Genomic DNA, 14,887 nt, shown 5'->3' on the forward strand with positions numbered 1-14,887 from the left:
TTATTCAAATAGCTAACGTCCGTTTTACTTATTTAAAAAAAAAAGTAATCGGGTTTTTTTTTTGGCCCTACTGCAAAACCTCAGTGTTTTCTTATTCTATTGTAGACTTTGATACGTACTTCAGCTTTTAACGAGGTATATCTCACCGTTATCAAGCCCCTCGTAAAAGTTGGGGCCGCCTGTTCAAAGTCAGGGCGCTGTATGTCGAACTGAAGCTTTGGGCTACATTATATTATATGGGACAAAAGGGTGTGAGACGACACCCTTGTTTCAGAGTGTAGATGTACTCTCTTGCCGGGGCTACGGCAAAACAGTGTTTTCGCCCATATACTGCAAGTGACGATATTTAGGGTGTTGGCGCCCTTGGGGAAAAGGTCTTTATAAGATAAGGCCTGCGCCTATTCCCGTCCCCCCCCCCCCCCCTCTCTAAAAATAAAAAAATATATATATTACTATACGCGCGGCGACGCTTCCCATGCATACGCATTGCCGCCAGGGCGTCGTGCAGCATCTCAGAAGGAGCGCGCGACTGGGGCGACGGCAACACGCCTCCGTCTGCCGATTTGGGACGTACAACTAGGCTAGGTGGCGCAAGCTACCGCCCGATATAAAGGGTACACCCGTTAGCCTTTATCCATCCATCTATTGCAGGGGTTCTCGTCAAGCCTCGGCGTGTTTGCCGTTTCGGGTGGGTCGGGAATACGCTAGCGTTGAAATCATGCGCGCGCCTAGCCTACTAAGCGGTACTGGTTGAGCCACCCTAGTCGAAGATGCGTTCCGGATCTATGGAGGACGGCTTTCCTTACGGGGATCGACGTTCTGGAGGAAGACGTTGATGTACTGGTCCCTGTCCGAGCGCGAGTGCTCGTGGTAGAAGCCCACCGCATGGAGCAGCTCATGAATGATGGTGCCCCGGAAGACGCAGCCGTCGCCCAGGGATAAGGGCTGGGCATTGCCCATGCGCCCGACGGCCGAGTAGCACCTGTCGACGGAACGCAAGCACACTTGTTAGAGTCGCCGCTGCTTCGTTTCAACGAAATTATGCTCTATTGTATCGAATTTTTTTGTTTTTTCTTTTTCTTTTTAAGACAAAAAAAAAGTATTTGAGGGGATAGAGCAAAAGGAGACAAGACCGTGTCCTGACGGGGCCCTAGCACCTGGTTAAAGCACTGAGCAGAAAAAAGAGACAAAGCAAAACAATACCAAGAAATCACTCGCGAGTATCATCGGGGCATCGGACACATTCTCAATACTGCGCGTAGAGCTACCAGTTGGTGTAGCAGCTGCAGATCTTGAGACGTCGGTGACACACTTTGGAGGGTTTAAGGTCCGCAATAAGCTGGTGTTTTGTGGCCACGGCCGCTGGATTCTGGTTCGCACTCCGCCGAGAACTGCATGGCGAGTGGCTCTTTTTGCGAGAGAAAACGAGAGCGCTCAAGGCGGCCGCAGTGAGTGGTGCTGATGAGGCTGGGTGCGCTGACCAGCGGTCATGGCTATAGAGTCCCTTTATTCGCTCTTTACCAAGGTGTGCTAAAACAAAGTATGATGTACCGTAGATAGATGTACGTTGTACACACTCCCCGCATACTTAACTATGTTCCTCGTTCCTTCTCACGTTTTGGAACGAGTTCACGTTACGAACTAGGACGATTAAAAGCAACTTTTTGACCTCGCAGTTTTTTACAGCGGAGCTGCTAAGGCCTAGTTTCCCCAGGATCGTGCCCGCCAGTAAACAAATGATGATACAAATCTCTGGACAGCTACCGCCATTGATGAGCGACGGCGGCAACCAGACAACCGACTTCCCAGTTGTCTGGTGGCCGCCGTCGTTCATAGATGGCGGCAACCCCTCCAGCCTTTCCACTCTGACTTGCCGACTTGCGGCCAGCCATTACTTCATTCCCACCATAGTGCACCTTCACTGGTGTTCCTTCTTCACTGCAGTGGAAAGGTTGAAAGTTTTTATGATATAAATAGTATATAACGCCCTATTTATAGGCAATGATTTGGGTCGTTCTTAACGTGACGTGAATCTCTCTCTCTCTTCCTCTGTCTCTCTGTCTCTTTTTTTCTCTCTCTCTCTCTCTTTTGAGACATTCAGCACACTCTAAAAAAAGCTGGCGAGTTCAGTTTACTGCAGATCACGCCCGAGCCAATCACTGCGGAAGACCAAAACACAGAATATGATTAAACCTAGAAATCTGATCCACACATGGACAATTACCGTATGAGGTTTCACTTGTCCACTCTTCCCGTACATGTGACTATTTCGGGTCTTATAGTACCCCCAACCTTCGTTATCCACAGGAATCAATACTCGCTCTGTGGTGCTCGCCGTCCTATAAATTGTCCGTCGTCTTCTTTAGCCCTTTTATCCTAAACAATGTCTCACCAACTAGCCCAGGTACATACCAAAGTACATACCCCACTGCGGATGCATTCTTGGTTCGTAAGTAAACATATTCGGCAGAAATCCGCCTTGTTGAGTGAAAATTAGAGTCCTCATCACCTTTTTTGAAGACGAAGAGGTTAGAAGGTGTTGTTGCTGCGCGTGCTTTCAATTACCCTTGAAGAAGAAACCGAATTGGTTTCGAAACGTCTAGTTTTCTTTCAAGATTTGCTTGGAGCTACTTTTTTTTTTTTTTTTTTAACTTCGCTCGCAGTGACTTGCTCACTGCGTGTACTGTATCAAATTACACTCCGTCTTTTTAGGGCTGTATTGTTCAATCGTTGCACCGGATGTATCATAATATATGGACCATGTCATTTTTTTTTGTCTTGCCTTTTTTTACTTATTTTCGCCTTTTCTTTGGAAGTGAGACAAATAAAGAGGTAATTTCTTTTTTCAGCAGCGTTCCTACATCCAACAGAGTTGAGAGAGGGGACAGAATGGTTTACATAAATATTTACAAAGCAAATTTGGAAGCAAAAAAAAATAATATACAAAACTAACAAAAATGGCGTTCTCTCTTCAGTGAAACGAACGCAAAAGATACGTTCTCGCCGCTATAAACATTTCATTTCCGTAAGCCACACTGCGGGATAGATCAGGCAACTATGACGGTAAAATAAGAAAACGCCCTAGCCATAGAATTAAAAAGAGTAGCGTTGTTAAACAAAAAGACCGATTCGGGACACTAACACTTAGTAAAATATGACTTAAAAATCGAAAGAATACTCAAACTTCACCAGTGTATGAAAGCGACAATCAAAAATATAACTAGGCTGCTTTCTCGTAGTTTTCACAAACCGTATAAATTTTTTTAAACCAGAATTTAGTTAAAATCACCAAATGCGAAGACTAAAAATGCAGCTTCCGTTTACCATTGTAAGCACGTACTCACAGCTATTTTTTTTTTTTTTTTTTTTTTTTTTTTTTTTTTTGCAGAATAGCACAAATTAAACGAAAACTATCAGGCACCGTTCGCAGTAGCAGAAGAACTCCGGGAGAGTCTCTACTTTTGAATTCCTGCTAAGAAATGGCGTCAGCACGTATACCACGGAATATGAAAGCATTTTTTTTTTTTTCTGACGCCACCAAAAAGGAGAGAGAAACATCTGTCACCGCTCTCTGTTTTCAAGATTGGCGGGCACAGAAGCAAAGCTCCGCCTAAATGTCTAATGCGCCTTGGCGCATTGGGCATTAGGTTCTATGCACCAAGGCAAAAAGTGAAAGCCGTTTACAACTCCCTGTAACGCCGAATTGGAGCGCAGCTCTTGAGGAGGAGTAGGGAAGGGTACTGAGGGGAGGGTAGACCCCTCCTCCTTCTCCTCCTCCTTCCCTCATTCTTTAATATGCTCCGGGGGGGGGTCACGTGACCTCGGGGGGGGGGGGGGTGTCACGTGACTTCGGGGAGGGGGTCACGTGACCTCGGGGAGGCGTGACCGGGGGGTCACGTGACCTTGGGTGCCACATGGGGGTCCCCTCAAGGTCACGTGACCCCCACGTGACCTGGGGGTCACGTGGGGTCACCTTGGGGTCACGTGACCTTGAGATGACCTTGGGAGGGGTCACGTGACCTCAGAGGGGTCACGTGACTTGGGGGTCACGTGACCTTCAAAGGGTCACGTGACCTTGATATTACCTTGGGAGGGGTCACGTGACCTCGAGGGGTCACGTGACCTTGGGGTCACGTGATCCCAAGATGACCCCACGTGACCCCCAAGGTCACGTGACCTTGGGGGGTCACGTGACCTTCAGGGGGTCACGTGGGGTCGCGTGACCTTGAGATGACCTTGGGAGGGGTCACGTGACCTGGAGGGGTCACCTGACCTTGGGGGTCACGTGACCTTGGGATGACCTTGGTTACGCCGACGGCGACGGCGACGCCGACGCCGCTCAAGCCGGGAACGGGCCCCTAAGAGCTGCGCTCTAAAAGCCCGGTTTTAATACTGGTGGCGGACCCTTCCCTGCAGTTCTTGTACGGCGCCATTCACCGGTCACCGCAGCCAACACCACCTAGATAAATCAAAACCCGCAAACACCCTCCTCTCCCTCCATGGAACATGACGCCATCACAGTATAATGGCGCAACACTCGGTAATTTGACTTTCTTTTTTTTTTTTTTCGAAAGTCCATCAAGCAACGTTGGAGGTAGCCATTTTTGGGGCACGAAGCGTGTGATTGGATACGAGTTTACGTCGAACGCTGACAAAGCCCTTCGTGTCAAATACATGCTCAGTGTATGTGAGGAAACAATCGGACTCGGATAATTGACGCAGCAGCTCCTATAGAAAAGGCGCTCCTCCCACCTCTTTCCACTTTAGCAGAACGAAGGGAAGAGAGGGGGTCGCCTCCTCTGCAGCGTTTGCTCTGCAAAAGTGGAAAGAAATGGGAGGAGCTTCCACTTCGTTCTTGACCTGTCGCCAACTATAGAATCCGCGTGCTTTTGGAATACGCCCCGCAAGTGGGGTCATTTTCGTCTTCTGCGCATGAGAGAGGAAGTAGCGGTGACGTTAGAACGCCGAGCCCTGATTGGCTGATGGCGACCCCCTATCTCAGCGTCGTCTGCTCCTTTGCAACGTCGTCTGCTCGCAACATCGTCTGCGTCTGTCTTACCTTTCCTGCGGCTTTCGGAAGTGCAGGCCTTTACGAGCGAGCTCGACTTCGCCTTTCAGAGAGGACAGACGAAAGAACTCGAGCGGTACGTTGTTTTTGTCTAACAACTAGCAGACGCGCATCAAGGAGGGAAGTCAAAGGACTTACTAGCGAGGTGTCCCGAGGCGCCGAGGTTTGTTTGCTGAGAACGGAGAGAGAGCGTGTTAGTATCCGCAAGTTCTCTCCCAAATACTTTTTCCCTCCTTTCGTGTGCGGAGAGACCCCTCATTCTTTAACGGCGTCGGCGGGTTGGCGCAGTTAACGTCGTCTGCTTTACGTCTGCTAGTCAAACCGATGGCTGCTTTACCTTCCCTGCGTCTGTCGGAGATTCACCGCTTTTTCACCGGCGAGAGTCACCGTTGCCTCGGGAAACAAGGAGATAACAAGAGGAAAAAATTCACCTCTTAATCTAAAACTGAGGTCAGCGATCAAAGTATAATACGGGAAGGGTTTACAAGGGTCGCGCGGGCATATTCCATTCAGCACGCCAGCCGGTCGTGGACAGACGGTCGCCGAGTAGCGGAGTGCCTGCTAGGCCTAACTGCCTTGCTCGCTTGGTCGCGTTCGGTGGAATCGTAGCCACTGGAGCTTTTCCCGGGTGTTTGTGGATCCAGCGTTCTCGTTCGTCGTGGTCTGTTTCAAGTACTTTTTACTTTTTTCTTGCTGCTTGAAGTCGGGACGCGTGAGAAGCGCACGTATACATGCCTTGCACGTGACGTCATATGGCACCGTACCAGCCGCCATTTCTCCGTACCAGGTTCCTGTACGGAGCCTTCTGCGGCATACATTTGGCACCATCGAATCTGCTCTTATCGGCAAGCCTTGACCAGAAAAACAAATTCGATGGTGTCAAATGTAGGCTGCAGAATTCACGGCACAGGAGAACGGTACGGAGCAATGGCGGCTGATGTGACGTCAATGCAAGCCATGTGGGTCGTCGCGACCGCGACGCTGTCGGCCATGCTGATTTGATCGTAAGAAGTGCGTAGACAGCTTCGGAGCTGTCGTAGGATTTCGTCGTAACCTGCGCAAAATTCACGAAAATTTCGTTTTGTGAATACGAATTTGTTCTTAAGTTATGTCTTACGCACATTTTTGGCGTAAGATCGTTTCGTGAATCTGGCCTCTGCACTTCCGAAAGCCGCAGGAAAGGTAAGACAGACGCAGACGACGTTGCGAGCAGACGACGTTGCAAAGGAGCAGACGACGCTCAGATAGGGGGGTCGCCATCAGCCAATCAGGGCTCGGCGTTCTGACGTCACCGCTACCCCCTGCGCGTGAAGCAGACGAACTTGCCCTCCGCATAGTTCTGCCGAGCGTCTTTATGCGTGTTCATTGGACACGAGGCCAAACCCGACGATGACCTGCAGCACTCGTGTTCAATCTGTGCACGCCCTTGATCTATCTGTGATGACGTCACAGCGGCTTCGATTGCTCTACGCGATTTTGCTCCAGCCGAGCCAGCTCCTGACGAAAGAACGCTGGTAGACCGCAAGGACAACAAACGACAGCAGGCTACGAGCCCGTGCGGTGAACAGCAGGCTCAAAGGTGGCGTAGTTCACCATTACGATGTAAGGACGTCATCCAAACGTGCTTAGCAGAGCGGTAAAACAGAATTAAGTCGAAAATGGCGTCTGCAAAAAGGGAGTCTTTTTACCCTGGTCCCTTGAAGAGGGTGATGTAGTCTCGCTCGGTGGTCCTGGGAACGAAACGAAGGCAGGTCTGCGACTCGATGCCTTTCATGGCGTCTTCGATGGCGGCTATGTTCCTACCTGCAACAAAAGCGTTGTTGTTTTCTGTGTATTTATTTTTACGGTTTGAGTATTTATTTAGGTTGCGGTTTATAACCAATATAAATCCGTGGGAATATGGAAGAAGTTATACGATCAACCAAATGTGTTCACTGACAGCAGAAGAAACGCATGCCGTAAAGGGTCTCGTGTATTTTATTGTGGCTCCGGAGCCAACGAGGTTGCTGCATCGGGTGATGAGAAGGCAGAAAAACGAATCACGAAGCAGAAAGCGTAAATGGGGTTTTCCCAAAAAGTTTGCAGGGTTTATTTACTTTTTTGGCACAAAAATAAACTATTTATTGCCTAACGCTCATTGTGCACGAAAATATAGCGCTAGCGGTACGAAGCATGCAATGCCAAAGTTTCAAAACTAAATGTCCCTCTAAAGTAATGTTATTTTCTGAAATGTTCAAGAGATAAATTGCGACCGGCGGAGATCTTGAATACATACAACTGAATGGCGCCATTAATCAAAAACTGGCAAAAATGGGCCAGATTTTCCCAATGAAATGTGCAGAAAATCGCTTATAACTTTTAAATATGAGAACGGTTTGCTCCGAAACTGTGGCAACTTGTCTGGACCGTTAGCTCTACACTTGGGCGGAAAATGAGCGTTCGAGAATGCGTAGTTTATTTCTAAGGTAAAAATAACTTGTATTTTTTTATTTTTTTTTTTTAAAGGGGGGGGGGACATATTGTAAATATGGTACGCCCTGTGTGTGCTTATTTTGTAATCTTTAAGTGTTTCTTAAAAGCCTTTACAGCAATCAATTCCATCGTTTAATGAATTAATAAATAAGAGTGTTCCTGATATTCTGCTCCTACGTATTGAATGCTTTTTTTCTAAAAGCTAATAGAGGCCTTGTTGTACGCCAGCGCTCGTCCATTGCCTCTTCAGCTTAGCCTCGGTGCTTCCTACAGTGATCCTCCCTATCTAGAGGCTTCCCTCCCAAAAACCCGAAAGAGACCCCCGCCCTTCTTGCCACGACCCATCTGGAAAAGACGTTCCAATATTTCCGACACCAGTCGCGGTTGGTGAAATCAAGTAGTTTTTCGTCCAGGGAAGGGAACAGGGATACTGACTCCGATTCGCGTGTTTTACGTATGCAAGCGCGACGCTATACACTCTCTCGACCAATGCACTACATATGCACAAACAAGTCAGCGTTTGCACCCATCAGGTGAGCGCGTTCGCAGAAACCAGATTCCAGGGAAGTGAAGCGTGTGCCAGTGTCGAGAGCAGAGCCACCGCAGTGCCGTAACGTCAGAGAGTTCATCTAGCCTACCATAGCGAGTTCGCGCCCCCGCGTGCCTACTCGCAGCGTGCAGCGAGTTCGTTCCGACCGGCACTCCAAAAGTGCATGCACTCGCTGCACCGAGAGATTCTAACGTGCGCAAGAATGCGATCCTGTCGTGCATCGCTCAGGCGAGGCAGACGAGGTGCGACAGCAGACGACAGGGAATCGTCCGCTACTGATCTGCTACGAACTGCATTCTTACGAAGCGGGACGCAATTTTCTGCTAAAAATCGCGTCCCGCGAGAGACGGGATTTAACGCGAGCTTAAATTGTGACTTCCCGTTTTTTCATGGAGGGAACGGGTTATTGACAACCCACACTTTTGATTTCTTTTGTTTCCGTACAGTCGCTGAAATCTACGCAATGAGTAAAAAGGTGCGGGAAAAACGCATCAGCGGCAGCGAGATCTTTCTCGTGGGTATGCGGAGAGCAAGTCGTCTGCTTCTTGTGCACAAGTTGTGGTGACGTCAGAGCGACGCCGACTTCTGATTGGCTTTGAATGGAAAGATAGTGAGTGGACCACAAGGCTAGACGCCTTGAGGTCTACCCACTATTTTCTTTTTTTTCAATCAGCCAATAAAAGTTTGGCGCTCTGACCTAATCGCAACCCCTGTGCAACGAGCAGACGAACTTTCGCTCCGCATATATAGGTTAATGATTTGAAGCTTTGTGGCGCAAAAAAAAAAAAAATTAGGTTAAAATACGCCAGATACAGCTCATATAGGTATACGCGTGAGAAGAAGTTATCACCGAAATATGGCCGATTGTGAACTCCCGAGCCGACATTTGTCAAGAATACTCTCCCAGAAGTACTTGTGATGCATCCAATTAGTAGCCGAGTGAGCTGAACATGGTGATTTTAACCAAGGCTTTAGTAAAATCAGTATGTTTCACATTTACCTACACCAGTTATTCCGCACCCTCGTTTTCCTTTCCTGCTTTTTTTTTCAGGAAGTTTTTGATTTTATCGCTCTCAATAGAAATAAGAGCTTACACAGCTACGTATATATGCAACCAAGGATCGAAATCGAAGGTGTCGCGAAACGTATTGCTGGAGATTCCAACAGAATAGTTTGAAACCGCATCCTTTCCGTGGTTTCCGCTTAAAACTGCTTAAGCTTCCGCGCGAATAGTATAAACATTGTTTTCTTCATTGCAAACATGGTATAAGAACTGAAAGATTTCAATAATACTTCAAAAACAAGCGAGCTGGTGATGAGTCATGGTAATAAAACCCGAGACTCAGGAACACCAGAAGGGGACGAACACAACACAACGTCTCAAACACAGCTCTCAAACACAGCTCAGAGCTGTGTTTGAGACGTTGTGTTGTGTTCGTCCCATTCTGTGTTCCTGAATCTCGTGTTTTATTACCATGAAAGATTTCTCACTTTTTGTTATTCCTTACAGTTGTTTTATTTTGTCAGCTTGTGGCGGAAACATACGAGGTCTCGAAATATCTTCACGACAATCGAGTTGTTTAAGTCATCGCAAATATAAACATTGCAGCGACTGCACTGTTTCATGTTGCCGCCTGTCATGTCGAACAACAGGGCGATATTTTTTGTTTGAGGTTGCTACTCTTGCCACAACAACATAGCTGGCTGCAGCACCAGTTCGTTCGGGATCGGTTCTTTGTGCGACACTCTGCGAGGGTGATGCCTTCTGGGAGAGAACTCAAACGGTGCCAGTGCATGTGAAACAAACTCTTCATAAGAAATTCAAGATGTCCACTTTTCATCGATGCCCATGTGGGAAAGTGTTTGCGGGAGGAATTTATACCAGCTTACCTGAGCAAACAAAACCCTAGAGTTCTTTATCTTTTTTTATATATTTAAATAATATCCTTACGCTTTCAAAGTCTCGCCTCGGTTTAATAATTTTTTCTACTAAAAAATGTGGATTTCAAATTTTAAGCTCCATTCTAACCGACATATACTGACGACTATGCAGCGTTTACGCTACAGAGTGTGTACCCCTGCAGAACGCCATATAATTTAAGCAAAATGACAACTTTTACCGCGCCTCGTTTCTTCATTTTATGTCACAAAATTAATTAAACGTCAAAAACAACGCAGCAAAAAAAAATGAATCGCTACTTGACAACGAAACAACATTCTCAGATGACGATATGTTAGCGCATGGTAAAGGCTATTCACACAGAACACGACTTGATTCGCCCACAGCAAAAATCCTACTCTCGCCCTATAAGTGCCCGCCGAGCTTTCGCCTCGCCACTAATCCGGATCGCGTGAGTTTCTATATAAGGCGCAGAGAGTTTTTAGGTCGGGGACGACAAAAGTCGCGTACAGCAAGGATAGTCCTTTAAGCCTCGGACGCGCCGGTAATCCATCGTGCAAAAGACAGCCTACAGACACTGTTTGCGGCAAATTTAGTCTCGTGTAACATTGGTCATGTAAAAAAATATTTGCAGACATGTTTTGGGCACAGGTATGCCTGGTGAGGCAAGCCTTCCTCGTAGATGCTCGAGGAGTGTCCGCGCATCACTCTGCTATCATGTCTGCTGTCAACACCGTGCCTTTTGTATGATCTACCATATCCTTCTCTGTACTGACAAAGCCTGGCAGTTCGCTACGAGAAGCGGCCGCCGAAAGGGAAAAGGAGGAGCGGCAGACGACGGATGAGAGGAGAGCCTCGTGACTCGCGCCCCGCTGCGGCGAGACGCCGAAACACACTTCTCCCGAGCGAACGCGTGTGTTTCGGGTCGTCGCCGCTGCAAAAGCTGTGCGCTGACGTCCAGGTTCCCAGCGAAACGGCTCTTTCATGCTATGTGCTACCAGATCCTCGCGCTCCAAGTCTGCGACCAGGCATTCTACATGGCTCCGTCGTCGAACTGCCAGGCTTTGTGAGTTTAGAGGAAGCTATAGATGTACGAGCGGTGCGACACCGGCTTTAGTGTGCTCGTTCTGCCGACAACGTTATTCCACACTTGCGGCGCAGTAATATAGGGGCGCACGCCCCAGATTTTGTAAATATTAGTATAGGTCTAATGCGACGTTTCCGGAAGAAACTTACCCAGGCTGGATTCGACCACAAAGGGTATCACTCCGTCAGGCCACAGGGCAGTATCGCTGGTCACGGCAGTCCTCTGCGTGTGTCAATCAGTGAACGACCTTCTATCAAGGAATCAAATTAACACGCCTCAGAGCGTAGACCGCGGCACAAGAACATTCCCCGAAAGCCCCGCGAGCTACGCTTTTAATTCTTAGCGTCCGGTACTACTATGGTGGAACTACGCGGATACCGTGAAACTAGTGAAAGGTACGAGTCTGGAATCTCTCCCGTTGACAATGAATATAGATTAAGGAGTATAAAGCACAAAAAACAACCGACACAAGAAAGAGGACGCGCACAGGCGCCATCAAAAGATCACAGACCAATTACAAGTTCTTCTACAGTTCATTTCTTTTACATTGGACGCGTCTTTTTTTGTTCTTTCGTCCTAACATTGACCAATTAGCCCTATTACAAGTTCTTCCAGAGTAAATATAGGTCGCAGCAATGCATAAGGCACGCGTGTTTATAATTTTTGATCGATCGGGATATTTCTAGTATCATTAATTATCTCTCGATCACTTCTTTTGAATTCTTTTTATGCCTATCTGGCCTACTAACCATGGGAAGTTAAGTATTTGATTGGGACATGCAAAAATGTATAGAACTTTATAATCTACTTCAGAACAGGGTGTTTTCGAAAAGAAAGGTGAAAGGTAACCGGTTTCATTTTTTCTTTAAAGAACGAAATAAAATACATGAAACATCTTACACAATGTAAACAAGCAAAACGTCCTACGCTCACTAACAGAATGAGAAAGGCAGGGTATTTCTTTCGTATGTCTGACCTCCAGTACGAGGTCGTTGCTTTCCGTCGAGCTTTTTCTGCCGTGCACGTTCAAATCCCAAGTGACGCCCAAGCGTTATCTAAGGTAGCAAGCTCGCGCAGGAAATGGGACAACTGAGGAACCTTCATTATGCCGTTCGCCTCCAATGATGGGCTATGAATACTTTACGAAGTAACCATAACCTTACCGATAGCGACAAAACTACAAATAAAAGATCATAAATTTTCTCTACTAACTTCACCCAGTACACTCATTTAAAGTGTCTTCGAACACACCAGCTGAGTTTGAAACGTTTCAAACTATCTGATTTCGTTTGCTCTATGGCAACAAGGCTACGTATCCTCCCATATTTAGGGAACAGATCGTACGCAGCTTATTCAGGTTCTGTAATTGCTAGACACCGTAGATAATCAATGTAATAATAATAATAATAGTAATAAATATAAATGTTTATTTTATGTGTCCAAAAACGACCACGCGGATTGGCGCACAAAACAAGATGAAAGAAGAAACACACCAACAGCATCAAATGTAAATGTACAAATTAGCATGGCTATAAATAGTCGGCACACTTCACACAAAATGGACTCCAGTTTCAACTTTCAATTAAACTCTTTAAGTCTTTGCGAAAAACTGATGGATACGTGGAAATGTCCATCTTAGAGGATGCGATACTATTACATAAAATTATCATACGGGACAGTGGTGAGAGTTTAGAACTGGATGGAACGCAAAAGACAGTAAAATTTCTGGTAACGCGACAAGGAACATAAAGATCAACAGAACCCAGAGGTAGGTTAGCATTCATCCAACCATTTAGAACCCTGTGCAAAAAAATCAAATCACGCTCTAATTGTCTATTTGACAAAGACACAAATAAAACACTATTAAGAAGAAATTCATAATCATAATAAAAGCGACGCTGAAAGTGTCTGTCGTATATGCGTATCATTCCTTTTGCACCGATTCAATGCTTAGAGGCTGTGTGCATGACAGAGAATTCCAAATCGCAGAGGCAAATTCAAACCATGAACAAACTAAAGCACAAAAGAAACATATCATACTAGCAGGGTGCCTGAACTTTTTAGTTATACGAGATATAACACCAAAGGTTTTTTTATTGCACGGCCAACAATAAAAAAAAACATGAGCATTGAATGACAACGAGCTGTCAAGGCACACACCGAGATCTTTCATTACAGTCACGCGTTCGATTGGAGTTCCTCCCAGAGACTAAGTGAAATGCATAACAGCATGAAGTTTGCTCAAAGAGATAACCTTAGTTTGGGTAGTATTTAGGAGCAAATTATTCGCCAAAGGCCATTGCAGTATGTTATTCACGACGTCATGCTGAAGGGCATAGCAATCAAGATGAGTAGCAACTCGCGCAAAAAATCTTAACAGCATCCGAAAACAAAAAAAAAAACTTTTTCGACACTTGACGCTACATAGTTAACAAATATCAGAAAGAGAGAAGGCCCAACAATAGACCCCCGGTAAACATTTGGAGTTGAGCAAAATAGTTCAGAATGGACACTAGAAATTCAAACGTTATTCGTACGACATGGCTTTGAAACCAGAGAAGTAGTTCAGAACAACAACCGTAGAACAATAATTTGTAGAGATATAGCTCATAAATCATGATAAACTTAATAGAAAGCTTTAGACATATCGAAACGAATAGCATCTCCGTCTCCCCCTTTCGTAACAATATGTGCAGCATAGTGTAAAAAGGAGCACAAGTTGGTTTTAACTGACCGTTTCGTAATCAACCCATGCTGCGACGCCTTTAATTTTTTTATAAAAGTAATAAGTTATACGTTTATGAATAACTTTCTCAAACACCTTAGAAAGGCCGCACAGTAAAAAAAAACAGGCCGATGATTAGTGACAATCGATTAATCGCCCCCCCCCCCCTCAATACTGGCACGACAACCGCTTTCTTCCAAAGCGATGGGAACTGATTTTAGCAAAGTGACAGGTACATAAAAATAGTAGTAGTAGTAGTAGTAGTAGTAGTGGTAGCAGTAGCAGTAACAGTAGTAGCAGTAGTAGTAGTAGTAATAGCAGAATTTTTTTTTATTTGTTTCAAATTCGGTGCAATCAAATCACCACAACCTTTGGTTAAGAAGCTCGAAATGCAATCTACCCCAGCAGATTGCATTTCGAGTTTTTTCATCCGTATCTACTCTAAACACATGTCAAACATCCTGACAGTTTACTTCTATGTTAATAGGCTGAATAATTGGCTGGCCAACCGTGTAGCATCGACTAAAAGGGTTTGCAAAACAATCTTTCACCTCAAGTGTAGACGAAAAATATTTAGCATTTCCATCAGAAAAATCCCGCAGTGAACTTTTATGTGCTTTGTTACGAGTAAGCTGTTTTGCAAAATTCCAAAAAAAATTTTTTGGGGCGGCGGTTCAGACTGCGCTCCACATCATCTAGATGTGCCTGTTTATCGCGCGAGCACAACTTTTTGGCAAGAGCACGAAAAACTCCATTTAATGCGCCAAAAGCTAAAGCCTTTTTTTTAAGTTTATGGATTTTTTTTTTTTCTCTCTGGAGGTACACATTACAATTATTGGAAAACCAGTCCGGGTAAATGAAAACTTGAGAAATGTGTTTTGAAACAAAAAAGTGAAAGCCGTTTACCACTCCCTGTAACGCCGAATTGGAGCGCAGCTCTTGATGGAGGAGGAGGGAAGTGTACTGAGGGCCACGGTTTCTCGGGGGTCACGTGACATAGGGGAAAGGGTCACACATGACCCCCCCCCCCCGAGGGCACGTGACCTTGTTGGGGTCACGTGACCTCAGGGGAGGGGATCCACGTG

The 14,887-nt window shown here is 46.0% G+C and overlaps 1 protein-coding gene across 1 annotated transcript in view; it reads right to left on the reverse strand.

Moving 5' to 3' along the window:
- The window catches only part of LOC8026951 (astacin-like metalloprotease toxin 5), a 40,448-nt gene that overhangs the window by 15,931 nt on the left and 9,630 nt on the right, over window positions 1-14,887 (reverse strand). Inside the window, exons 3-5 of the mRNA XM_029971736.3 lie at window positions 11,227-11,299; window positions 6,757-6,871; window positions 807-982 (exon numbers count right to left, since the gene is read on the reverse strand). Coding sequence (XP_029827596.2) covers window positions 807-982; window positions 6,757-6,871; window positions 11,227-11,299 — 364 coding nt within the window. The remainder of the gene's footprint in view (window positions 1-806; window positions 983-6,756; window positions 6,872-11,226; window positions 11,300-14,887) is intronic.

Source organism: Ixodes scapularis, unplaced genomic scaffold (genome assembly GCF_016920785.2).
Source record: "Ixodes scapularis isolate PalLabHiFi unplaced genomic scaffold, ASM1692078v2 PGA_scaffold8__174_contigs__length_109621045, whole genome shotgun sequence".
NCBI lineage: Eukaryota > Metazoa > Arthropoda > Arachnida > Ixodida > Ixodidae > Ixodes > Ixodes scapularis.